Genomic DNA, 27,004 nt, shown 5'->3' with positions numbered 1-27,004 from the left:
GATCTTGACCAAGTCACAGCCAAACCTTGTACCCTCGTTTGTAAAACAGGTCAGAGAAATCAAAGGTGGAAACATTAAGATGTCTATGTTTTTATGTGATAAATAGTAAAATGTTTAGTTATGAAAGAAATTGCCATGTTACATGTTCCTGTAATGTTCGAGGGCTTTAAATTAAATTTTTGTTTGTTTGTTTGTTTCTCGAAGTAAGGTTTCACGCTAGTCCAGGCTGACCTCGAAATCACTATGCAATCTCAGGGCGCCCTCAAACTCATGGTGATCCTCCTACCTCTGCCTCCCAAGTGCTAGGATTAAAGGTATGCTACACCACGCCTACCTTTTTTTTTTTTTTTTTTGAGGTAGGGTCTTGCTGTAGCCCAGGCTGACCTAGAATTCACTATGTAGCTCAGGGTGGCCTTAAACCCACAGCCATCCTCCTACCTCTGCCTTCAAAGTATTGGGATTAAAGTCATGTGCCATCACACCTGGCTTTAATTTTTTTATTTTTTTATTTCTCCTTTTTGAGGCCAGGTCTCACTGTATTCCAAGCTAACCTGGAACTTACTCTGTAGTTCCAAGCTGGCCTGAACTCACAGCGATCCTTATACCACTGCCTCTCCAATGCTGAAATTAAAGGTGTATGCCACCGCTACACCGGCAAGTTTATTTTATTTTTAAGATTTTATTATTTATTAGAGACTGGAGGTGGGGGGAGAGAATGGGCATGCCAGGGTCTCCAGCCACTGCAAACAAACTCCAGATGCATGTGCCACCATATGCATTTGGCTTATATGGGACCTGGAGAATTGAACCTGGGTCCTTAGGCTTCACAGGCATGTGCCTTAATTGCTAAGCCATCTCTCCAGCCGTATTTTATTTTATTTTTTAATACCATAGAAAATAGAAATCTTGTACTGGAGTTATAGCTCAGTGGTAAAGCACTTGCCTGGCATAGGAGAGGCCCTGGTTCAACCCCCAAGCCCCCCAACACACACATGAAAGGAAGTCCCCCCCCCACCATGATTCATCTACTCCAGCCCCCACCACAAAATACCTACATTTAGTTAAGTAAAAATATTCTTTCTAATGACCTGTGGAGATCGTTTTGGTAAAACAATATAACTTGATTTTCAGTGACTCCTTCTTCAGCTAAACACAGAGCCAAGATGGATGATATTGTGGTCGTAGCTCAGGGTTCCCAGGCTTCAAGAAATGTCAGCAACGATCCTGATGTCATCAAGCTGCAAGAGATTCCAACCTTCCAGCCTCTTTTAAAAGGTAAGAGGTTGTATTCTGTATTACTGGTTGGAAAAGCTTATGTGGCCCGACCACTCCTTCCTCACGTCGCCTATGGAGAGAGAGGATTATACTGTCCTACCGCTCTTCCCTCGCGTAGCTGTAGGTCTTATCTCGTGTTTTTGTTTTTGTTTTTATTTCTATAGCACTGAATCACCATTGAGCTACTGTAAATGTGTTTACTGTCTGAGGTTTTCTGCCAGAATATGCTTTCCATGATGGAACTTCTTATGTTTTGTTCCTTATCGAATCACAGTGCTTGAGGTAAGAGTGTGAGATTAGGGACTGAGGAAATCGATGAATGAGTGAGTAATGCTGGAGTTGGCCCTTTTCCTTGTTATATTTCCATAAAGATTTGCATTAGTGTATGTGCTGTGGACTGTGGGTTGACTAGCTCAGACTCACAGAAACGTTCCATCACCACCAATACACTTATGGTTAATCCTGGCAGCTGTTTTGTGTGAGAGGTAGAAATTACCTATTTGTTAGCATATTTTGAGGTGGTTAATAGGAAGACCATCACTTCATTGTTTTCCTTTCTCCATTGAGCGGTAGATATGACGTTCAGTGAACTGGACCGTATTTCTGGTATGAATTCCTATTCCTCCCCTCCCCAAAGAAAAGAAGCATTCAAGAAACTCCTCTTGGGCTGGAGAGATGGCTTAGCGGTTAAGTGGTTGCCTGTGAAGCCTAAGGACCCCGGTTCGAGGCTCGGTTCCCCAGGTCCCACGTTAGCCAGATGCACAAGGGGGCGCACGTGTCTGGAGTTCATTGCAGAGGCTGGAAGCCCTGGCGCGCCCATTCTCTCTCTCTCCCTCTATCTGTCTTTCTCTCTGTGTCTGTCTCTCTCAAATAAATAAATTAAAAAAAAAAAAAAAAAAAGAAACTCCTGAGCAGTACTGGGCTGAAAGCCCTGGTTTCCTTGACCTGTGTTTTAGTTCATCTTCTGGTGATCATAAGTGAATATATAGATGGGTATTTATAAAGGAAAAATGTGGGGGGGGGTTTTGGCCTCACAGTGCTGAACTGAGATCTTGGCATTGGCATCTCCCTGGGATCTGGGGAGAGCCTTCCTGCTGGGTCATGGTGTGGTGGAGGGTATCACATTGCAAGCTAGATATCTCGATGTCTCTGTGTGTTTTAATAAAGTCATGCATGCTCTCCTGGGGCCCCTACCCTTGGGACCTCACCTAACCCTAATTACCTCCCAAAGGGCCCACCTCCACATGCCTGCTTTAGTATGTGATTTGGGGACTAAGTTTCACCACAAGGAGATGACGACCTGGTATAACGGAACATAAGGCATCTTAGGTGGCATTTGTTCTAGAATGTACTTCTGGCCCCACTGCCATTCAGGTACCAGCCTGGTAATCTTACGTCACCATTGCTGTTTAAGCGGCTCGGGCAAGATGAGATGGCTGCTGGTGAAGGCTGCCCTGGACCTTCCCTGATTTCAAACGCTCCCTGCTGTACGTTCACGACAGCCAGCCATGTTTTAGGTGATCCACGCGTTGTCTTTGTTGATGTTGTTGTTGTTGTTGTTAATACCACATTTTATTCAGATTTTATTTTATTTTTTTAAATATTTTTTGTTCATTTTCTTATTTATTTGAGAGCGACAGACACAGGGAGAAAGACAGATATAGAGAGAGAGAGAATGGGCGCGCCAGGGCTTCCAGCCTCTGCAAATGAACTCCAGACGCGTGCGCCCCCCTGTGCATCTGGCTAACGTGGGACCTGGGGAACCGAGCCTTGAACCGGGGTCCTTAGGCTTCACAGGCAAGCGCTTAACCGCTAAGCCATCTCTCCAGCCCTTATTCAGATTTTACAAAGGAGTGGGGAAAGGGGAAGGCTGGGAGATAAGGGGAAACAAAGTGGGGAAAAGAAAAGTGGGCCATGTGGAGCCCAAAAGCCCATGTGGGCCGCATGTAGCTCAGGAGTCCATGTGACCAGATAGGGATCTGGGGGAAAAAGTGTGCAAAGAAAAGAGAAAAGAAAGTTCAAGGAGCTCCTGCCATGTGGGGAGCTGGAGGGGATGAAGGAGCCATGTGGAGAGTAAGGGCTAGGGGCCCCAGCTGAGGAAAAAACTCACCCACAGCTGGAAGTTCCCAAGTGATCAGAGAGCCAGAGCTCTTTTTGGTTGTTCAGGGTCAGATCTCCCTGTAGCCCAGGCTGATCTGGAATTCACTGTGGAGTCTCAGGCTGGCCAAACTCACGGCGATCCTCCTACCTCTGCCTCCCGAGTGCTGGGGTTAAAGGCGTGCATCACCACGCCCAGTGCCACGTGTCATCTTACTGCGAGCTCTGTGTCTACTTCACAGAGGCCTTTCCCACCGGCCTTGGGGTTAGACTTCGGTAAAGCCTCTGTTGCATACAACCACACGTGTGTTGTTACCCAGCTTCTCATTCACTTTCCTTACCTTTTTTCTTTCTTTCTTTTTTTTTATTTTAGAAAAGTGTTTGTTTATTTGTTATCTATTTATTTGAGAGAGAATGGGCATGCCAGGGCCTCTAGCCACTGCAAACAAATTCCAGACACATGTGCCACCTTGTGCATCTGGCTTATGTGGGTACCGGGGAATTGAACCCGGGTCCTTCGGCTCTGTAGGCAAGTGACTTAACCACTAAACCATCTTTCCAGCCCTCGTTTTCCTTACTTTGAGGAATAAAGTGATTCTCCAGAGAAGCCAACATTAATGAGCACCCCCCCCCCCCTTGTACACTCAGACTAAACAACTTAGAGTTGACGTTGGTTACCCACGTTGCATCCCTCGGGAGCTGCGTGAGCACGGCCACCCGTCAGAGTTGTCACATTCCTTCTTCCTGTTCCTGCCATCCTTTCACTTCCCAGAGTCGGGCAGTCCTGCGTGGGGGCTTAGGTGACCAGTTCGTGTCTTCACCCGAGGGAAATACGGAAAGCAAAACAGAACTTTGAGATATACTTAGTATTCTGGGGTTAAATGTTTAGTCACTTGAAATAACTCAGTGATAATAAACGGACTAGTGGGGAAAGCACCTAGAGGACTTGGTTTTAAGGGAAGCTGATCTGAGATTCGTGACCGCTTGTAAAATCGCCCACCGAGAAGTGAACACTTGCTGTGGCACAGTTAATGCGGTCGCATTGCAGTCAGGCTGAGTGGAACTTGACCACTAGCCAGGGTGCGCCGGCTTTGTTTTCTGCCTCAAGCCTTGCTTGCCAAGGACCCTAGACTAGGACGCTGGTGAAGAGCAGTGACTGTGAGTGGCTAAGGAAGGTCGAGAAATCACCTGATGAAATGATGTGGCTGTGGCCAGGATGACAGAGACAGTCCAGCGAGCATTCGTAGCAATGCCTGGACTTCATTTGTGAAAAGGAAACTTTTTAGACAGAAAAAATAGGCCAAGGGGACAGTTTAGTAAAAACAATAAATCTAATTGATAATAATGGTAGTAGCTAAGGACACGAGAGCTGGCTTAGTGGTGAAGGTGCTTGCTTGCGAAGCCAAAGGACCCAGGTTCTATTCCCTAGTACCCATGTAAGCCAGATGCACAAGGTGGCGCATGTGTCTGGAGTTTGTTTGAAGTGGCGAGAGGCCCTGGTGCACCCATTCATTGTCTCTCTCTCTCTCTCTCCCTTCCTCTTTCTTTCTCTCTCAAATAAATAAATATATATATTTTCTTTTAAAAAATTATTTATTTATTTGCAAGCAGAGAGAGACCGACAGAAGAGAGACAGATATATGGAGAGAATGGGTGCATCAGGGCCTCTAGCCACTGCAAATGAACTCCAGACACATGTGCCCCTTGTGCATCTGGCTTATGTGGGTCCTGGGGAATCGAACCTGGGTCCTTTGTTTGGCTTCACAAGCAAACGCCTTAACCGCTAAGCCATCTCTCCAGCCCAAGCGCTTGCCTGTGAAGCCTGGGGACCTCGGTTCATTGGTTTGAGGCTCAGTTCCCCAGGACCCATGTAAGCCAGATGCACAAGGGGGCACATGTATCTGGAGTTCATTTGCAGTGGCTGCAGGCCCTGGCACGCCCATTTTTTCTCTCTCTCTCAAATAAATAAAAATAACCAACAACAACAAAAAAGAAATAATAGTAGCCAAAATTCTCCTCAGCACTGCTACATGATAGCTAGTATTTTTTCTACTTTATAGATTAAATCACTGAGACTCAGCTTAAATTAATTGCTTAACACCACCTGGCTCTAGTGATAGCCTGCCTGTCTTTGGATGGTGTTGCAGTCCGGTTCGCATTGCTGGTAGAAATCACCCAATCAAGAGCAGCTTCTGGGCTGGAGAGATGGCTTAGCGGTTAAGCGCTTGCCTGTGAAGCCTAAGGACCCCGGTTCAAGGCTCGACTCCCCAGGACCCACGTTAGCCAGATGCACAAGGGGGCGCATGCGTTTGGAGTTTGTTTGCAGAGGCTGGAAGCCCTGGCGCGCCCATTCTCTCTCTCTCCCTCTCTCTGTCTTTCTCCTGTGTCTATCGCTCATAAAAAAAAAAAAAAAAAAAAAAAAAAAAAAAGAGCAGCTTCTGGGAAAAAGAGGTTTATTTTGGCTCACAGTCTCGAGGGGAAGCTTCACAATGGCAGGGGAAAACGATGGCATGAGCAGAGGGCGGACATCACCCCCTAGCCAACATAAGATGGATCACAGCAACAGAAGGGTGTGCCAAACACTGGCATGTGGAACCTGGCTATAAAGCCCTTAAGCCCGCCCCCAACAATACACTCCCTCCAGGAGGCATTAATTCCCAAATATCCATCAGCTGGGAACCTAGCATTCAGGACACCTAAGTTTATGGGGGACACCTGCATCAAAGCGCCACAGATGGCATCAGGACATTGTGCATAGAGACTCCAGTTTCCAGTTCTCGCAGCGCCTCTGGTAGAAGTCACGAGGCTGTGACGGGGCGCAGTGTGGTGACCGCAGGGCTGTCTGGATTTCAGGTGCAGCATTTGCTGCAGAGCCTCCTGCGCCGACATTGTTCTGCCTGGTATTTCAAGCCCCAGCCCGGCTTGCTGGCCGTCTGCAGGGTCACTCTTCACTGGCGCCTTTACGCTCCCACCTCTCCTCTCCTCCCTTTGCAAGCTTTCAGGACAAGGCCATTTCTCAAACTCGTCAAAAGGGCCACACAGTGAAGGCTGCACCCCCCTCCCCTGGTTTGATTTCAGCAAGCTTTTATGGAAGTTCATGACAGTTTATTCTTTCAAAACAATATATCCAAGTCCTAGACAGAGTTCACCATTGTTCCATAATGTCATATGATGTAATGCTCAGGCTAGTGGGTGACCTGCAGAGGCCGTGGCTGGGCGAGTCTAGGGCTATTTGTATGACTAAGGTAATGTTTGCATTTTTAACAAGCAAGCAGATTCTTTCTTTGGTCTTCGCTGTTTTATGTGAATGTACCAGGGTGTAACTTAGGCCTTATAATACAAATATCTGTTCCTTCTTTTATTTTTATTTATTTATTTGAGACAGAGAGAAAAAGAAGCAGAGAAAGAGAGAGAGACAATGGGTGCACCAGGGCCTCTAGCCACTGCAAATGAGCTCCACATGAATGTGCCACCTTGTGCATGTGGCTTACATGGCTCCTGGGGAATCGAGCCTTGAACCAGGGTCTTAGGCTTCACAGGCAAGCGCTTAACCGCTAAGCTGTCTCTCCAACCCCTGTTCCTTCTTTTTTTTTGCCAAAGGATTTCTGTTTTTTGGTTTTTTGTTTTTTTTTTTTGTAACAGTTTCTGAATTAGCAATTTATTTTCCCATCTTTGTATGTGAAATATAGGAAATGAAAGAAAACTGGAAAGTAAATGGCCGTTACAGGACACAGAAGCAAACTGATGATTACATGTGGGTTCCTAAGATTCCAAGAGGTTAAATAAGCCCCTACATTTCTTACTTAAAATTCAACCATTCATTTTTTAATGAATCCCACTATAGTTTATGTCATCCTATAGGAATGAAATATTCACAAGACAAATACAATGTTGCTGTTTTCATATATGAGTTATGAAAATATCCTATTCACTTGTAGTGGTGAATATATGCAGATGCATGCATATGGCATTCTTTGTAACTGACCTACCATTTTTGTTAATAACCTTGGATATAACATAAGAGGTTGTCTTACTGCCTAAGGCAAGGACTGTGCTTGTTACCACGTACAGCGTAGGTGCTTGTATGGTACTAAACAGCTCTGTGGGTTGTTCTGAGAAGGGATTGTTTGAGAATGGGAGCCCGGCGTGGTGGCGCACGCCTTTAATTCCAGCCCTTGGAGGGCAGAGGTAGGAGGATCACTGTGAATTCAAGGCCACCCGAGACTACATAGTGAATTCCAGGTCAGCCTGGGCTAGAACGAGACCGAACCTTTAAAAACCACAAAAGAATGGGAGGCAGAAGAATTGGATTTTGATTATTAAAGAGCTTGGAGTTGGGTGAGGTCGCATGCTGTAATCCCAGCACCAGGGAGGCAGAAGCAGAAAGATGGAAAGTCAGAGGTAAGCCTGGCTACACAGTAACACTTTCTCATAAAACAACAGAACAAAACAACCTAGCCTTGGCCGGGCATGGCGGCGCATCCTTTGCTCCCAACATTGGGGAGGTAGAGGTAGGAGGATCTCTGAGATCGAGACCAGCCTGAGACTACATAGTGAATTGCAGGTCAGCCTGGACTACAGCGAGATTCTACCTTGAGAAACAAAACAAAACAACAAAAAACCAAACTAGCCTTGGTCTTTTCTTGGTGGAATCAGGCGTCTTGGAAAGCCATGAAGGTTCTTATCACGTGGAGCACTGAGCATCGGTACTTAACTGGAGGGAAGAATGAAGTTGTGGGCACGGAGGAAGTGAGACTTCAAATGACCCGTTTCTTTGCCCCCTTCCCAATCACGTGTCTGTCACCCAGATAAATAAAATTGGGGTAGAAAGCCTTAGCATTCATCAGCCATCCGTCTGTGCCGGCTGCTGGACCTTATTGAATTGGACAGGGGAGTACCAAAGGAAGGAGTAAGAGATCTTAATTAGAGCCACCATCTTCTCTGAATGGCTTGAAAGTAACCTCGAAGCGAACCTTGATCCCAGGGATGGCCTCCCCCAAACACCACACTTGGAAAATTGATGACTTGTTCCTGATTACCTTGTAGAGACATTTGTGTGTCTAATTAAGCTGTTCTGTTAAGCTCTTTGTTTGTTTTTATTTATTTATTTTTTTGGCTTTTCAAGGTAGGGTCTCACTATAGCTCAGGTTGACCTGGAATTCACTATGTAGTCTCTGGGTGGCCTCGACCTCAGGGTGATCCTCCTATGCCTCCTCGGTGCTGGGATTAAACGTGTGCACCACTACTCATTCAGCTTTTTGTTTGTTTGTTTGTTTGTTTTTGAGATAGGGTCCCTCTCTAGCCCAGGCTGACCTGGAATTCACTTTTTAGTCTCAGGCTGGCCTCGAATTCATGGTGATCCTCCTACCTCTGCCTCCCAACTGCTGGGATTAAAGGCATGTGCCACCACGCCTGGCTTCTGGTTTTTATTTTCTATTTTTAACAGATTGTACTCTTTTATTCTCTCTCCCCTGTTCCTGTTTCCCTGGGGCCCTCCTCTGTGGGGTCTTGAAGGCCTCAGTCAGTCCCAGTGGATAGTGGGGGGCTGTGCCTCAAGGGTGTTCTTGCTTCTTTGCATGACTGTATGCCAAGCGCACATCTTAGGGTTTTAGATGCTGTGTTCCTTTAAGGATCCTGAACTTTGCTCTGGTGTGCCCAGCACAGGTTACCTCTAGTCACTGTGACCCTTTCTCTGCTGCCTTTTAAGTGCTGGCACGGCTCATCCAAGGGCAATCTTCTTGTTTGTTTTCTCGGCTTCTCACGTAACCCAGGCTGGCCTCTGACTCACTGTAGCTGAGGATGACCATGAACTCCTACTTCTGCCTCCCACATGCTGGGGTTACAGGCATGGGTCATGGCCGTGGGCTCAGAGCCACCTTCAGTGCAATGTCCCCTAACTGCTAAGGTGGTCAGTCTTCTGAATACTCTCCCTGGGCTGGGATTGGCGTGACCTGGAGCGGCGTGAGGCCTCTGCTGCGGCTGCTGGCCCTGCCCTGAGCTTCAGAAGCTGTTTGGCCGACAGCTTTCCGTGACTGTGGGCCCCATCAATTTGCAGATTAGATTTAGCTGGAGACTTGAGGGTCCCTTGTGTCCTTCCACAGGGTGCCCTTCTGCTCGAGGCACCTCTCTCACATTCTTCTGGTTAATTCTGGACACCTCATCTTCCCACGACTCTGCTCCCTCGCCAGCTCCGTTTCTGCTGTAGACTGACTGTTGTCATCACTCCCAAACTGCAGTTTGAAAAAAATTTTTTAAATTTTTTAGATGTTTATTTTATTTTTTATTAGAGACAGAGGGAGAGAGAGAATGGGTGCTCCAGGGCCTCTAGCCACCACAAACGAACTCCAGACGCATGCGCCTCCTTGTGCATCTGGCTTACCTGGGACCTGGGGAATCGAGCCTGGGTCTTTAGGCAAGTGCCTTGACAGCTAAGCCATCTCTCCAGCCCTGAAGTTTGAAATTCTAATTCCTTCTGTGAGGATATCAGGACATTGGCTTTCAGCCTCCAGGCTCTTTGGTTTTTAGGGTAGGTAGATCCTTTAAGAATGAGGTTCCTGTCCTTGGCAGGAAGAGATGGGAGGCCTGGGGAGTTGGCTCCGTGGGGTAAGTGCTTGCCTTGAGGACCAGAGTGTGATTCCCAATACCCAGGGAGACATGCCAGGTGTGGTGGCGCGTGCCTAATCCTTGTGTTAGGGAGGCAGACACAGATGGATCCCTGGAGCTCGCTGGCCAGCCACTCTTGCTAGTCTAGTCAGAATTGATGAGCTCCAGGGAGGGCAGGCTGGAGAAATGGCTCAGTGGTCAAAGGTGTTTGCTTGCAAAGCCCAAAGGCCTGGGTTCAATTCCCCAGTGCCCACATAAAGCTGGATGCACAAAGGGGTGCATGTGTCTGCAGTTTGTTTGCAGTAGCCCTGGGCCCTTGCATGCCCATTCTTATTTTCTCTCTGTCTCCCTACTAGCAAACATATATCTATTCATCGATCAATCGATCGATTGATTGATAGATATATGTATCTATATATATCTATGTATATATAGATATATATCAAAAAGAAAAAAGTGGAGGGCAGCATTCCTAAAGATAACAGCCAAGGTTGTCCTCTGGCCTCCATGTGTTTGTATACAAGTGTACCCCTCCCCCAACACATACACACGTCAGAGGGGGAGATGGGAAGGAAGAGCACGTTGGTCTCTCTGTCTGCCACGTGGCACAGTGGGAAGAGGGCCATTTGGAAGCCAGGAACCAAATCTGCCAGCCCCTAGGGACTGGGCATCCCAGCCTTCAGAACTGGGGGAAATAAATAGACACAGTATAAACAGCTGGTCCATGGTGTTCTTGTTACAGCTGTCCTAACCGGGTCACCTCCCTGGTCTGCATCCGGGAAACTGCCTTGACCAGCAGATAAGCCGGGAGTATGTTAGGTTTCCTTCTATCCGGGACCAAAGTCTGCCACTGCCTATTATAAAACACTGAGGATGAGCTCGTACGTGTGTCTGGTTTTCTAGTTGTTTATGAACGGAAGATGTTATTTAATTCTTCATGGTCAGAAGTAGAAATATTTGAGAGATTTAAAAAATATTTATTTATTTATTTGCAAGCAGAGAGAGAGATAGAAGAGAGACAGAGAGAATGGGTGCACCAGAGCCTCCAGATGATGGCAATGAGTCAGGCACGTGGAGAGAAGAGGACTCTTAATTTGGGCGGGGGACTTGCAATAGGAAGGAACATTGGAGCTTGAATAGAGGAGGTGCTCTCCGAGAAGGTAAGAGTCACTGAAGACTCCTAGTTCACAAGTCTCCCACATAAACAACGAGACACAGTACTGCTGCAGACAGGTTCGCATTGCTGGCACCAAGCACCCGACAAAGAGCAGCTTGTGGGAGGAAAGGGTTTATTTTGGCTTACAGACTCAAGGGTAAACTCCATGATGGCAGGGGAAAATGGTGGCATGAGCAGAGGGTGGACATCACCTCCTGGCCAACATCAGGTGGACAGCAGCAGCAGGAGAGTGTGCCCAACACTGGCCAGAGGAAGCTGGTTGTATCACCCATAAGCCCGCCCCAACAGGACACTGCTTCCGGGAGGCCCCAGTTTCCAAACCTCCACCAGCTGGGGACCTAGCATTCAGAACACCTAAGTTTATGGGGGACACCTGAATGCACCACAAATACCATGTAAATCAAATACAAAAATAATTGACTAAAATTATATTTTGGAATATGCCCCATCAATTTTCTTTTCCTAGCTTAGATAGCCATAGATGAACATGTTAAATTCTGATTTTAGGAGCTGGAGTGATGGCTTAGCCATTAAAGCACTTGCCTGTGAGGCATAAGGACCCAGATTTGATTCCCCCATACCCATATAAGCCAGATGCATAAGGTGTCTGTTGCATGCATCTGGAGTTCATTTGCAGTGGCTAGAGGCCCCAGTGCACCCATTCTCTCTCTCTCTTAAATAAATTAATAAAAGAATTAACTGAAAAATTAAAAACAACTATGATTTTAGCTTCAGGTGTTTTTTTTTCCCTCTTTGAGACAAAGCCACAAACTCTCAAATCTCCCTTTCTCTGCCTCCCAAATGCTAGGATTTGGCTTGTTTTTTAAGAGATGGGTGTTTGTTTATCTGTTGTTAGTTAACTGTTGTGCTATGGGGTGAACTCAGAACCTCATGTGTCCTAGGCGAGCACTGTACCGCTTCGTCACACCCCAACAGTACATTATGACTTGAATTTCAAGCAATCTTAGATGTTAGTTGAAATCAAGTATGTTGGTGCATATATGTAATCCCAGCACTCAGGAGGCACAGGCAGGAGGGTTGCTGCAAATTGCAGGCCAGCCTGGGTTATATAGCAAGTTCCAGGCCAACCCAGGCTCCATATTGAGAGCCTTCCCCCCCCAAAAGTTAATAACTCAGGCTGGAGAGATGGCTTAGCGATTAAGGCACATGCCTGCAAGGCCTAAGAACTCAGGTTCGATTCTCCAGGTCTCACGTAAGCCAGATACACATGGTGGTACATGTGTCTGGAGGCCCTGGCGTGCCCATTCTCTCTCCCTCTCTCTCTGTCTCTAATTAATAACTAAAAATAAATAAACAAACTTAAACACCTAGGGATATATCTTTGTAAGAAATATAATTTCCTGTCTGAGCTCATGTGGTAGTAAAAGTAGAGTATATTTCCATTCAAGACTGGTTTATCAGTAGTACTAAGTGACAGTCTAGATACACCCTAAGGCTGAATAGTAAAAATTCTGTCAGTTATTTTTAGTTTTTATGTTTGCAAAAATCCCATATATTCTCTATCTGCCTCTTTCTCTTAAATACATAAAAATAAAATATTAAAAAAATTAAAAGGCTGGAGAGATGGATTAGTGGTTAAGGCACTTGCCTGCAAAGCCAAAGGGACCCTGATTTGATTCCCCAGGACCCTGTAAGCCAGATGTACAAGGTGGCACATGCATCTGGAATTCGTTTGCAGTGGCTGGAGGCTCTGGCGTGCCCATTCTCTCTCTTTCTCTCTCTCACTCAAATAAGTAAATAAAAATAAAACATTCTTGCTGGGGAGATGGCTTAGTGGTTAAGGCGCTTGCCTGTGAAGCCTAAGAACTCATGTTTGACTCTCCAAATCCCATGTAAGCCAGACACACAAAAGCACAAGGTCACACGTGCCTACTAGGTGGTGCAGACGTCTGGAGTTCAATTTCAGTGGCTGAGGCCCTGGCATGCCATTTTTCTCTCTCTCTCTTTGTCTGTCTCACTCTAAGAAAAATTTAAAGTTAAAAATATATATGTGTAATAAAAAATTTTTAAATCACATGTAGACATTCTTCTGTTTTAAACACACTAACATCTGAGACTGAAATGTTTATTTAGGAAAGATGAGGTGTTTTATTATTATTATTATTGTTTTTGTTTGTTTTATTTTTTGAGGTAGGGTCTCACTCTAGCTCAGGCTGACCTGGAATTCACTCTGTATTCTCAGGGTGGCCTTGAACTCATGGTTATCCTCCTACCTCTGCCTCCCAAGTTCTGAGATTAAAGGCATGTGCCACCATGCCTGGCTTAAATGTGAAGCCCAGGCTGGCCTTGAACTCCTAATCCTCCTGTCTCTGCCTCTTCAGCAATATCCTACTGGCGTGTACCACCACAACTGGCTTTTTTCTGTTTTTAAAATTTTATTTATTTAAGAGAGGGAGAAAGAGGCAGATAGATAGAGCAGATGGGTGTGCCAGGGCCTCTAGCCATTGTGAACAAACTCCAGACGCATGCTGTACCTTGTGCATCTGGCTTATGTTCGTCCTAGGGAATCAAACTCCTGTCCTTGTGCTTGGCAGGCAAGGATTTAACTGCTAAGCCATCTCTCCAGCCCAAAGATGAGGTTTTATAAATGTTCCCAGAATTTAAAAAATTCCATCCTCTCCCCTTTCCAGATGTTAACTGATTATTGGACAGGTGGAGTTGATTACAGAGGATTTTGACATCTGAGCAGAAGTGGAAGTTATTTTACGAGTGTTGTCCTAAGTACTCATTTATTCATCTAACCGGACTCATTGGGTTCTTGCTGTCAGGTTGGTTGCTGGAGCTGCGTGATTTTGCTCTGCAGAGACCTCACGTCTGGCGAGGGGACCGCATGGCTGTTAGTGAGAGTGCATTGTGCTTCCGTGGGGTAACCCCGGCGCCCCTGTGAATCCAGATGCACAAAATGGCGCACGCATCTGGAGTTCATTTCCAGTGTCAAGAGGCCTTGGCATACCCAATGTCTCTCTCTCCCTCTCTCTCTCGCAGTACCTTTCTCTGCTTGCAAATAAATAAAACAAATTTTAAGGCTGAGTATGATGGCACATGCCTTTAGTCCTAGCACTCGGGAGGCAGAGATAGGAGGATCACAGTGAGTTTGAGGCCTCCCTGAGACTACAGAGTGAATTGCAGGTCAGACTGAGCTAGAGCGAGACCCTACCTTGAAAAACAAAACAAAACAAAAAGCCATTTTGATTTGTAAAATTTTTGGAACAGACATACTATAATTATGGATTGTTTTGTTCTTCATTCAGTCTTTTTAAGTGAAGACTTCTCTAACACAGTTAAAATAGTAATTTTTTAATTTCAGTAAATTTTATGTTGTATCAAGATTAATATTTATTAGCTATAGCTGGGCGTGGTGGTGCGCACCTTTAATCCCAGCACTCGGGAGGCAGAGTTAGTGAATTGCCATGAGTTCGAGGCCACCCTGAGACTACATAGTGAATTTCAGGTCAGCCTGGGCTAGAGTGAGACCCTACCTCAAAAAACCAAAAAAAAAAAAAAAAAAAAGTAAATATTATCAACTACAAAAGAAGGAAAACAGTAAATCTCATTGAGAGCAGTGAACATATATGTAGACCAAAAATAAAATATTCTTTAATACCAGTAAATAGCATAGTTCTTTGCCATACCTTGTCATTTTTTCGTAAGATGGCCTCCCTTTCTGTTTTAGCTTACTGCAGTTCTGTTTTTAAACTGTTGCCACTAGATGGCACTAGACTAAAAGAGTTAGCTGATCCACCCTCTGCAGCCGGTGACTGTTTGCAAAGGCCCCTGGCTAAGAACATACACTGTTGTATCGAAATTTCCTTTAAAACCAGGTCACAGCCCAGTTCAGGTGCAAGCTGTTGAAGAAACAATACACATTCTGTGTCACAGTACTATCCTATGATTGCTTCTTTTAGTGCTTATCAGAACAGAAAAGGGAAAAATTTACTGCCACAGGAAGCATTTTAGTGACTTTAAATTTCTTGGAAAGAAAACTATTTTCAGTATGTCACTGCACTCAGAGAAATAATTCAGTTCACTGGAATGATCCAAGCATCTGTCATCTGGGGAATGGGTCGACGCAGTGCCGTGTATCTACGCTGTGGGTGCTGTTCAGCAATCAAGGGACGACTGACGCCCGCTGCAGCACGGGTGGACCCCAAGGGCCTCCTTGGATCCAGAAGACAGCCTACAGGTGGCTGTAGGGCAAGGGGTCGAACTCACGGCAGTCCTCCTGCCTCTGCCTCCTGAGTGCTGGGATCAAAGGCATACACCGCCATGCCCAGCTTATGAATGTATTTTTGATGGTTCTTCGGATGAGCCCAGTTCTTGCACATGGTAGGCAAGCTTTCTTTTTTTTTGTTTATTTTTATTTATTTATTTGAGAGCAGCAGACAGAAAGAGACACAGAGAGAGAGAGAATGGGCGCGCCAGGGCCTCCAGCCACTGCAAACGAACTCCAGACGCGTGCGCCCCCTTGTGCATCTGGCTAATGTGGGTCCTGGGGAACCGAGCCTCGAACCGGGGTCCTTAGGCTTCACAGGCAAGTGCTTAACTGCTAAGCCATCTCTCCAGCCCAAGGAGTAATTTTTTTTAAAGATTACAGTCTATACCTGAATATATTAGTATGTACTTCAGATTAATACTAAATTCTGATAGAATATATCTCCTTAGCTACAATCTTGTTCCATTTCCCCCTTGTTGTTATTACCATCTATTTATATATCTTTGGGAATGAAGGTCAGTTGGTAGAGTGTTTGTTTAGCACGCACAAAACCCTGGGTTCAGTTCCTAGTGCCACATAAAACTGGGTGTGGTGGTACACACCCATAATCGCAACCCTCAGGTAGGAATATTAGGGGTTCAAGATCATCCTTGGCTACATAATAAGTTCTAGGCCAACCTGGACTACATATCTCATATGTATCTCTCTATATTTCTAAATCTAAAACACAGTTTTAGTGACTGCTGTTATTTTTTCTTTCTTTTTTTTTTTGTCTTTAAAAAAGCTTTAAAGGGGCCGGGCATGGTGGCGCACGCCTTTAATCCCAGCACTTGGGAGGCAGAGGTAGCAGGATCACCGAGAGTTCGAGGCCACCCTGAGACTACAGAGTGAATTCCAGGTTAGCCTGAGCTAGAGTGAGACCCTACCTCGAAAAACCAAAAAAAAAAAAAAAAAAAAAATCTCTAAAGGGACGGGGAAGATGGCTCAGCTGCTAGACACTTGTGGAGACGCTGGCACATGCGCATACGCACGTGAGCGTGCAAATAAAAACAAGAGAAGCTAAGCTGGGCTTGGTGGTGCACGCCTGTAATCCCAGCGCTCAGGAGGCAGAGGTAGGTGAGTTTGAGGCTCCCCAGAGACTGCACAGTGAATTCCAGGTCACTCTGGGCTAGAGTGAGACCCTACCAAATAAAGAAGAGAAGCTAAGAAAACATGTAAAAATACATTCTCAAACTCCTTCACACTGACTCTCTGGCTTTACCGTTTTTGATGTTCCTTATTTCTTCTTGAACTTCAAGCCCCAGCCTTCCTTTTATTCGAAGCGAGCGCCTGTGTATTTCTTACCAAACTGGACTCCCAGCTCTGTGCTCCCACTCCTTTGCTTGAGCTGGGAGTGTCTGTATTTTATCTTGACTTTTGAAGAATAAGCTTGCTGGCCATGGAATTCTTGAGTGAGAATTTTCCCAGCACTTCGCATATGTCATTCCAGTTGCCTCTTCTCTGCTTCTGTGGTGAACTGTTGTCAGGACTGCTTCCGACTTTAGTCTTCAGCCATAGTTGATTCTGCGCTTGTCTTACTGAGGGTTTGTTGAACTTTCTGAATGTATGCATTTATATTTTTCACCAAATTGGATAGCTGCTCTCCTCTGACCTTTGTTAGTGTGCTGTCATTCTTGGTCTTGTTGCATGGACCCTCGAGACTCTAATAATTTTTCTTCCTCTCTGTTATTTTTTAAATCTTAATTAATTTATTGTGTGTGTGTGTGTGTGTGTGTGTGTGTGTGTGTGTGTGCATGCGCGCGCGTGCCTCTTGCCACTGCAAATCTAATACCACTTATCTTCATCTGGCTTGATTGGGCGCCTTGGGATTTGAACCTGGGCAAACAGGCTTTGCAAGCAAACGCCTTTAACTACTGAGCCACCATCCCAGCCCCCTCTGCTGTTTTTTAGGTTGGATAATCTCCTTTCTTGTTTTCTTTCTTTGGTTTTTCGAGGCAGGGTCTCACTCTAGCCGAGGCTGACTTGGAATTCACTGTGGAGTCTCAGGGTGGCCTCGAACTCTTGGCAATCCTCCTGCACCCCCACTCCCGGCTTCATTTCTGTTTTTATGTGCACTAGTTTTTTTTCCTGCCACCCCAAGCTGTTAAGCTGAATATTTCAGTTCAGTTATTTACTTTTCACTTCAAAACTTTCCCTTTATTTCTTTTTTCTTTTGTGTTTTTGAGGTAAGGTCTTACCCAGGCTGACCTGGAACTCCTTGTTGAGAATCCCTTTCTGTAGATTCATTGTGGTCATACTTTATTAAATTCTTTCACTGTGATTTCCTTTGATAGCCAATGTAAAAACTGTTTTAAAATTTTGTCTGCCATGTCTCATGTCTTGGACACTCAGTGGCTGTAGTATCTGGTTGTTGTTTTTCTTGAGTATGAGTCACACTTTCCTTTGTGTTCCCCTTGTGAGTTTTAAAAATTATGTATTTTCAAGCAGAGAGAGACAGAGAATGAGAATGAATGAATATACGAATGCACATTTTCTGTCTCTGGTGTTACTTGGATACTGGGGAATTGAACCCAGGTGGTTAGGCTTGGCAGGCAAGCGCCTTCACCGTGGAGCAATCTCTCCAGCCCCCTCTGGTAAGCTTTTGCTAGGAACTAGGAATTCTAAATTCTGATCTTCCCACTGAGATTATCGCTACTCTTTTGTTCGCTCATTGTTCTTTTGTTTGCTGGAGACAGGGTTTCACTGTTTTGCAGCCTGGGTTGGCCTGGAACTCCTCCTGGGTGCTGGTTTGCTCAGCGTTGTTTACTTCCTAATGTGTTGGCTCAATCAATGAAATTTCTTTTTAAATTTACTAGGGGTTGAATCTATGGCCTGAGCACACTAGGCAAGAATTATATCACTGAATTCTATCCCCAGCCCTCTTTTTACTTTTTATTTTGAGATAGGGTCTCAATCAGTAAGTTGTCCAGTCTGGCCTTGGACTCACTGTAGCCCAAGCTAGCCTTGAACCTTCATCCCTCCTGCCTCAGGCTAGCTAGCATGAGTGGCCTTGGCCCCCAAGGGTTCAGGAGGGTTTTAGCTGAGCAGTTCCGGCTGTGTCTTAGGAAGCTGCAGTCATTATTCGAGGCAGGGTTGGAGCAGCTGGAGGCCGCTGGGCATCTGTATTTGTTTAGTTGCTGGTCCTCCACATATTTGCTTACTTTTAAACGTTGTTTATCGTTTCAATTCTGATTTCCTCGGGGTCGTTCCTATGGTTACGTGAGTTAATAGTAAGCCAGTTACTAAACAGAGGTTGTGCTCCACCACCTTACCCAGAAAGCTTCTGGCCCGTGTCGGTGGCGGGGTGCCCTGGGGAGGGTGGCACATTTGAGTTCAGGTCACTTCAAGTCTCCGTCTTCCGCTTCTGCTTCGTCTCCCTGCGTGGCGCGCACATAGCCTCTGTCAGCAAGGAGTACGTGCCAGGCTGGCCCACACAGGCGTGTATTGTCATCGTCCTGACCACAGCCTCATGCTGTGGCCCTTCTAGCTGTTGGCACACATCTCACTTGCCCATCTCTGGTAGTCCATCTCTCTGACAGTGCTTGTCAGAGTCACTCTCTTCATCTTTTTTCAATTTTTTTTTGTTTTTATTTAATCAATGTATTTATTTGAGAGCAATAGACAGAGAAAGAGGCAGAGAGAGAGAGAGGGAAAGGGATAGGAAAAGAATGGGCACGCCAGGGCCTCCAGCCACTACAAATGAACTCCAGACGCGTGCACCCCCTTGTGCATCTGGCTAACGTGGGTCCTGGGGAATCGAGCCTCGAACCAGGATCCTTAGGCTTCACAGGCAAGCGCTTAACCGCTAAGCCATCTCTCCAGCCCTAGTCATACTTTTTTTAAAAAAGTATTTTTCTTATTTATTTGACTAAGAGAAAGGCAAGGGGAGAGAGAGAGAGAGAATATGGGCGTGCCTGGGCCTCCAGCCACTGCAGATAAACTCCAAATGCATGCACTGCTTTGTGCTTTACGTGGGCACCTAACATCGACCCCGATTCTTTAGGCATTGTAGGCAAGCGCCTTAACCACTGAGCCACCTCTCCAGCCCCTCTCTTGTCATCTTAATTGAATGAAAACCCAAGAGATAAGTTCAGCGAGCCTGCATATATCTGTGAGCTGTTTCTACACAGAATTAACCAAGATGGGCAGCACTGTTGCCTAGACTGCGCGGCAGTGGATGCAAAGCGGGGAGAAGCCGTGCAGCCGGCGGGTGTCTGCTCCCGGCTGCCCTGGTGGCGCCTGGTCTCCCTGCCACGCTGGCCAGCGCCCCACGGCCCCGCGCACAGGTCCTTTCCCCTTAAGTTGCTCATTTGTTTTTCTCCAGACATTTGGGCAGTCAGTGTCATAACACTAACTCCAAATAAGCCAGCCTTCTTTCTTGTTCTTCTTATACTTCTCTGACCTGTTGTTCATTTTTTAATATTGTGTGTGTGTGTGTGTGTGTGAGAGAGAGAGAGAGAGAGAGAGAGAGAAAGAGGGGGGGGGGATAAATAAATACATGGGTGCACCAGGGCCTCCAGCTACTACAAACTCCAGACACATGCGCCACCTTGTGCATCTGGCTTACATGGGTCCTGGGGGAATCAAACCTAGGTCCTTGGGCTTTTCAGGCAAGCACCTTAGCCACTAAGCCATCTCTCCAGCCCTGCCTTATTCTTTTATAACACCTTCTTGAACTGAGGCAAGAGGGATAAATTTGGTAGTCGTTAGGATTGCATGAACTCTGGCTAATTACCTTAGTCTCAGAGTGATTGTTTTTGTTTTAATGAATGCTGTCCCTCTTTAAAGTTCTTTGTGGAGAGGAATTGTTTTCCTTACTTAGCTCTAACAATAAGTCACACTCATCACATATATTTGCTTTATTTTCATGAGAACCTATCTTGAAAAAACAAAAATAAAAACACAAAACAAAATGTTTTTATTTATTTGTTTATTTTGGTTTTTCAAGGTAGGTCACTCTACTCCATGCTGGCCTGGAACTCACTCCATAGTCTCAGGCTGGCCTTGAACTCACAGCAATCCTCCCACCTCCAAACATATAGACAGTAGACCTTGATCATAATCCTCTTCCATCACCCTCCCAGTCACCCTACCACTGAGTCCCTTCTGTCCAACTCGTCTGTCTTCTATTTTGATGCCATCATCATTTTTCCCACCTATTATGTAGGTCTTGTGCCTCAGCCACTGTGAGGTCATGAACAACACGACCATTTGTGTCTGGAAGACAGCATTGCAAAGCACTCCTCCCCATCTTTTGGTTCTTATGTTCCTTCTGCCACCACTTTCTCAGTGGTCCCCAAGTCCTGGAGGGTGTGATAGAGATGTCTCATGTAGTGCTGAACACTCTGCTCTCATTTCTCCTCAGCACTTTGCTGAGTTTTGAGTCTCCTCAGTGGTCATTGCTATCTGAAAAGACAAGCTTCTCTGACCAAAAGCAAGAACAGCGTTAATATATGGGTATGAATGTAATCATTTAAGGGATAATTTTTTTTCAGGCAAGCCCAATAGACTGCCTTTTTAAAAAAAATTTATTTATTTATTTGAGAGTGACAGACACAGAGAAAAAGACAGATAGAGGGAGAGAGAGAATGGGCGCGCCAGGGCTTCCAGCCTCTGCAAACGAACTCCAGATGCGTGCGCCCCCTTGTGCATCTGGCTAACGTGGGACCTAGGGAACCGAGCCTCGAACCGGGGTCCTTAGGCTTCACAGGCAAGCGCTTAACCGCTAAGCCATCTCTCCAGCCCTGCCTTTTTTTTTAATGCAAGAGAGAGAGACAGAGACAGAGAGAGAGAGGGAGAATTGGCATACCAGGGCCTCCAGCCTCTGCACTCGAACTCCAGACATGTGCACCTCCTTTGTGCACATGTGACCTTGTGCCCTTGTGTCTGGTGACCTGGAGAGTTGAACATGAGTCCTTAGGTTTTGCAGGCAAGTGCCTTAACCGCTAAGCCATGTGTCCAGCCCTTATAGGATAATTTGATGGCATCTATATCCATTTAGCTAGACAGCAGTAGTAGCATCCCAGTCATAGGCTTTTGATTATGTTTTCAGTGCCAGGCAATGAATTCCCTCTGGGGAGTGGGCCTCATATCCAGAGAGCAGTTGGTTTCCCCATTAACAGACATGCCGCTATTGCATCAGTTGGTACATTTGGTCTGACTGGGCAGCTATAAAACTTTCAGGGTCCATTGCTAGTTCACACCATTGATGACTTTGCTCCCACAACAGGCTGCACAGCTCCTTCCAGCGTGCCGACAGCTCATCAACACAACAGGAAGGAGGCTTCCAGCTCAGCTTCAACTTGATTTTTTTCAGTGATCTGCAGCCCATTTCTTTAGGACCATTTAGTATTTTATTGTCAGCACTATGTTTATTCTGTACATCATTTTATTTATCTATCTTGAGACAGGGTTTCATGTAGCTTAGGGTGCCTAAACCTCTTTAGATAGGTGGGATGACCTCGAGTTTCTGATCTTCTCGCCTCAGTCTCCCTAGTGCTGGGTTAGAGTGATGTGATGTGCCATCCCACCTGCTTATGTGGTGCTGGGGACTGAATACAGAGTTCTGTGTGTGCTGGGGAGAGATTCCACCAACTGAAGTACATCCTAGCCTCCGCATTTCCTTACTGTAGAATTTTTACTGTGACATCCCAGGCCTTGTTATGACCAGTACCATGCATATTTCATCCAGGTTTTGTCCTGAGACCTAAACCCACTGTGTGCCGCAGTTCTCAAGTGCAGTGGCCGTGACCACAGATGAAAGTCTCACCACCGAAATAGTAAAAATCCTACTTTGAGGCCTGTCCCAAGCTCAACTACGACAGGGGTGCTGTGGCTGCTCCTGATCTGACAGAAACTGCTGGCCAGGGATAGTTGATACCCGACCACAAAAGAAATGTATCTGTAAATAAATAAGGTAAAATAAACCTCACCGTGACACCCACTGTTGGTTTTGGATATGATCGTCGAGCATTAGTAGATAAGCTTGTCAGGACAACCGCTGTCAGGCAGTGCTCAGCCATGCAACCAGGGAGAACACGAGAAGGCTTAACTAACGACGAGGAAGACACGTAAAGGAAGGAGCCTAAGGCCACGTGAGACTGCTTGAGGACCAGAGGAAGTCTCACGTTAACTCTGTGTCCAAGTAGACTTCTCTTCCCGCCCTATCCTGAGAATGTCTTAAAGAGATCGAAGCAGCAAGGCAGCCAGTCCCACTCGGCCGCAGCTTTCGGCGGGAACGGGAGCAGTGTTCCCAGACCGGAGCCCAGCTCTTGCGGCAGACGCTGAGCCACCTGCAGCAGCGGCTGCTGTCCGGCTGTCTTCCAGCCTGCAGTAAGTCGGGGCCAGAAGCTGCATTTCTGGGGCTTATTATTTTGGCCTTGGTTTACCCCTACTTTTACTTTGGTAACACTCACTGAATCTCAGCCACTCCAGAATAGGACTAGGGCACAGATGGAATGGCAAATGTGGTGAGTTCAGAAAGAAAATATGTAGAAACATTAACTACCTCTGGTCAGAGTGGTTTTTTTTTCTAGGCTAATTGAAACATTTTTTTTAACCTTTTGACATTTTAAAAATATTTTTATTTATTTTGACAGAAACAGGGAGAGAGAGAGAGAGAATGGGTGTGCCAGGGCCTCCAGCCACTCACTGCAAACAAACTCCAGATGCCTGAGCCACCTTGTGCATCTGGCTAACGTGGGTCCTGGTGAATTGAACCTGGGTCCTTTGGCTTTGGCTTTGCAGGCAAATGCCTTAACTGCTAAGCTATCCCTCCAGCCTACCTTTGACATTAAAAAAATTTTTTTAGAGGCAAAGAAAGAGACAGACAAAAAGAGAGAGAACTGTCATACAGGACCTTAGCCATTGCAGTTGAACTCCAGATGCTTGTGCCACCTAGTGGGCATGTGCGACCTTGCGCTTGCCTCGCCTTTGTGCATCTGGCTAATGTCAGATCTGGAGAGTCGAACATGGGTCCTTAGGCTTCGCAGGCTAAGCCATTTCTCCAGCCCCCCTTTGACAATTTTTATATGTGTATATAATGTATTTTGATTCTGTTCATCCCCCATTACCTTCTCTTGACATCTTCCCCTCCTTCTGAACCTCTTTATCTTCTCAATTAGTTCTACTTTCACTTTGACAACTTAAAAAAATAAAATTCAGATTGCTTGCATGACCATAAGGAAGAGGAGAGAGAGAGAGGGAGAGAATGGGTGCGCCAGGGCCTCCTGCCACTGTAAATGAACTTGAGACACGTGTTCCACGTTGTGAATATGGCTTATGTGGGTCCTGGGGAATTGAACCCAGGTCATCAGGCTTGGCAAAAAATGGCCTTAACTGCTGAAGCATGTCTCCAGCCCCTTGTTGATTTGTGATTCTCCTCAGTAGTCACCCCCATTGCAAACAGAAGCTTCTCTGACCAAAGCTAGAGTAGCACTCATCTGTAAGTATAAACAGAATCTGGCAGGCCATCTGATGGGCATGGCATGTCTAATTTGTATTTTTAAACGTGCGTTCATAATTCTTTCTAGTGACTTTTCCCCCTTGGTGTTGGAGACTGAGCAAAGGGCACACATCTTTGCTAAACTTACTGAAGGACATCATCAATCTCTAATTAGTTCAGTTTTTGGTGTCTTTTTCTCTTTTCTCTTTTTTCTTTCTTCTTTCTCTTTTGAGATAAAGTTTCATTATGTAGCCCAAGCTGCCCTGCAACTGTGGTGGTCCTCCTACTTCAGTGCCCTGAGCACTGGGATTCGTGGCACGGGCCACCATACTTAGCCCATATTTAGTTGTGTACTCCTTTACTGGAATCTTCGTTTTTAAAAAATATTTAATTTATTTGAGAAAGAGAAGGAGGGAGGGAGAGAGAGAATAGGCATGACAGGGCCTCTACCCTCTGCAAACAAACTCTAGTCACATGCACCCCCTTGTGCATCTGGACTTATGTGGGTCCTGGGGAATTGAACCTGGGTCCTTTGGCTTTATAGGCAAGTACCTTAACTGCTAAGCCATCTTTCCAGCCCTGGAATCTTTCTTAAGCTTAGCTTAGCTCAGTAATGGGACTGCTCCTTAGAAGGCTTAAGTGCTGTGGTGTTCGGGTTGTGAACTCAGTTGGACATGAAGATCTCACGCACTATCTGTTTTCCACTGCTTGCTTGTGTTGGGAGCTTCAGGACAAGGTGGGCTGCCTGACTCCTTTCTTTCAGACCTCCCGCAAGCCTTTGCTCATGCCGTACTGACTGGAAGCCACCTTCTCCTTACCATCCCTTTAACATGGGATCTGCTCACTTGTTCAGCAAATGTGTGAGGGCTGTCCTGTGTTCTGGCTAATGCGCCTGTAGAAAGTACCCCATTTCTGCTCTCATCGAATTTGGGTTCTGACTGTTCATCCCGTGAACCCGTCTCCTTTGTTATCTTTTTTTAAAATTTTTAATTATTGACAACTCCCATAGTTATAGACAATAAACCATGATAATTCTCTCCTCCCTCACTTTCCCCTTCACAAATCCACTTTCCATCATATCCCCTCCCCCTCAATCAGTCTCTCTTTTATTTTGGTGTCATGATCTTCTCCTCCTATTATGATGGATTGTGTAGGTAGTGTCAGGCACTGTGACGCCATGGATATCCAGGCCATTTTCTGTCTGGAAGAGTGCATTATAAGGAGTCCTACCCTTCATTTGGCTCTTACATTCTTTCTGCCACCTCTTCCACAATGGATCCTGAGCCTTGGAAGGTGTGATAGAGATGTTTCAGTGCTGAGCACTCCTCTGTCACTTCTTCTCAGCACTGTGATGCCTTCTGAGTCATCCCAAGGTCACTGCCATCTGAAAGGAGAAGCTTCTCTAACAGAAGTGAGAGTAGCATTAACATATGGGTATGAACTTTAAGAGAAGTGCTTACTGGGCAGTTTGGTGATCATAATATATACATTTAGCCAGACACAGCAGACGTTACACCCCTGGGGCTCATGACTTCCCCCATCATAGGTTGTCATTGCCAGACATGTATTCCATCCTGTGGAGCAGGCCTCCAGTCCAGTTAGAAAGTGGTTGTTTTCCTCATAACAGACATGCCACTATTGCACGCATTGGCTCATTTGATCTGGCTTGCCAAACTGAAGGCTTCTGGTGTCCACTGTTGTTTATCTCCACTGATGACTTGTCTCTCTCCCATGGAGCAGCATGCAGCATCGCTTTTCCAGTTTTTTGTCAGCTGGTCTACACAGATGAAGTTTTCAGCTCTAGTAAGATTTCTCAAGTGACCTTACAGCCCAAGCATGTGGTCTTCAGCAGTATCATTATCTTTTTGACCTTCTCCAAACTGATAATGACACATTCATGTAAATTGTGAATGAAAGGAAGGTAAGCTATTTGAGTGACCACTGTGGCTGTAAGGGAGCTCACCAAGTGTCTAGTTTTAAAAGTGTGTGTCCCGATGGCAGCTCTGGCTTCAGTGAGAAACTCCATCTCGGAAACATGCAGATGAATGATATTGAAGGAGACCTGACATTCTCCACTGGTCTCCACATGTGGGCACAAAACACACCCACGTTCTCACACACCAAACCACACAGACTGCACACACACACACACACACACACACACACACACGATGGTTTAGGATATCCTGCTTGAAGCTGAGCAGTAAGATAATAGTCATTTTTTCTCAGCAATGCATTTCTGCCTTAACTACTGCCCAGTGTGGTAAGAAACTTCAGCAGTCGAGGCTTCAAGTAGTGGTAATCTATGAGAACAAATCTAGATATTTAGAAAGCAGTTTGACATATTGTCTGTTTGCTAGCATAACCATCGTAGTAGGTTCCACTCTGGGGCCTGTGTCTTTCACCACAGGATTTTAGCCATGTTTCTAGTACCAGGCGTGAATCCCTCCTGGGCCGTGGACCTCAAATTCAATCCAAAAGCAGTTGGTTATGCCGTAACTTCCATGCCACTGTTGCGTTAGTGCACATATCTTGCCTGGCAGGTTGGTTATGGAACCCACAGGGCCCACATCTGGGTAGGACAGTTGATAGCTTTTCCCCCCAAGTACCTTTTGGTTCAAAGAAAGCCGTCAAGGAGGAAGCTTTCAGCTTAGTTGCAGCTTTGTTTTTCTGTCGTAAAACCAAAGCACATGTCTTCAGCAATAGGGACTTACCATCTAGGTTTTGTGGAGAAGTAAAGGCAAGAGCAATGGCAATAGTACACACACACACACACACACACACACGTAATTTTTATGTATTTTCTTGCAAGCAGAGAGAGAGAGATCGAAGAGAGACCGAATGGGTGCACCAGGGCCTCCAGCTGCTGCAAATGAACTCCAGATGCATGTGCCACTCGTGCATCTGGCTCTGCTTGGGTACTGGGAATAGAACTAGGATGTGTAGGCAAGCACCTTAACCACTGAGCCATCTCCCCAGCCCACGTTTGTATTGCTTTAGAGGCCTGCGTAAGTTCTCGCAGGGAGGCACCTCCTTCCCTGCCACTGAAACGAGCGGTTACGGACCTGGGGCTTCCGGGCGCAGCTGTATCTACCCACGTGGGGGACAGGGGACAGGAAGGCCGCGTTGTTTCACC

The 27,004-nt window shown here is 45.9% G+C and overlaps 1 protein-coding gene across 2 annotated transcripts in view; it reads left to right on the top strand.

The window, feature by feature from the left end:
- Positions 1-27,004, top strand: part of Borcs5 (BLOC-1 related complex subunit 5) — an 87,060-nt gene that overhangs the window by 2,534 nt on the left and 57,522 nt on the right. For both annotated transcript variants that reach the window (XM_045139713.1, XM_045139712.1), the window contains exon 2: positions 1,132-1,275. In XM_045139713.1, the coding sequence (XP_044995648.1) occupies positions 1,132-1,275 (144 nt within the window). The remainder of the gene's footprint in view (positions 1-1,131; positions 1,276-27,004) is intronic.

The sequence above is a fragment of the Jaculus jaculus genome, chromosome 23 (assembly GCF_020740685.1).
Source record: "Jaculus jaculus isolate mJacJac1 chromosome 23, mJacJac1.mat.Y.cur, whole genome shotgun sequence".
NCBI lineage: Eukaryota > Metazoa > Chordata > Mammalia > Rodentia > Dipodidae > Jaculus > Jaculus jaculus.
This window is presented reverse-complemented; position numbering and strand designations above follow the sequence as displayed.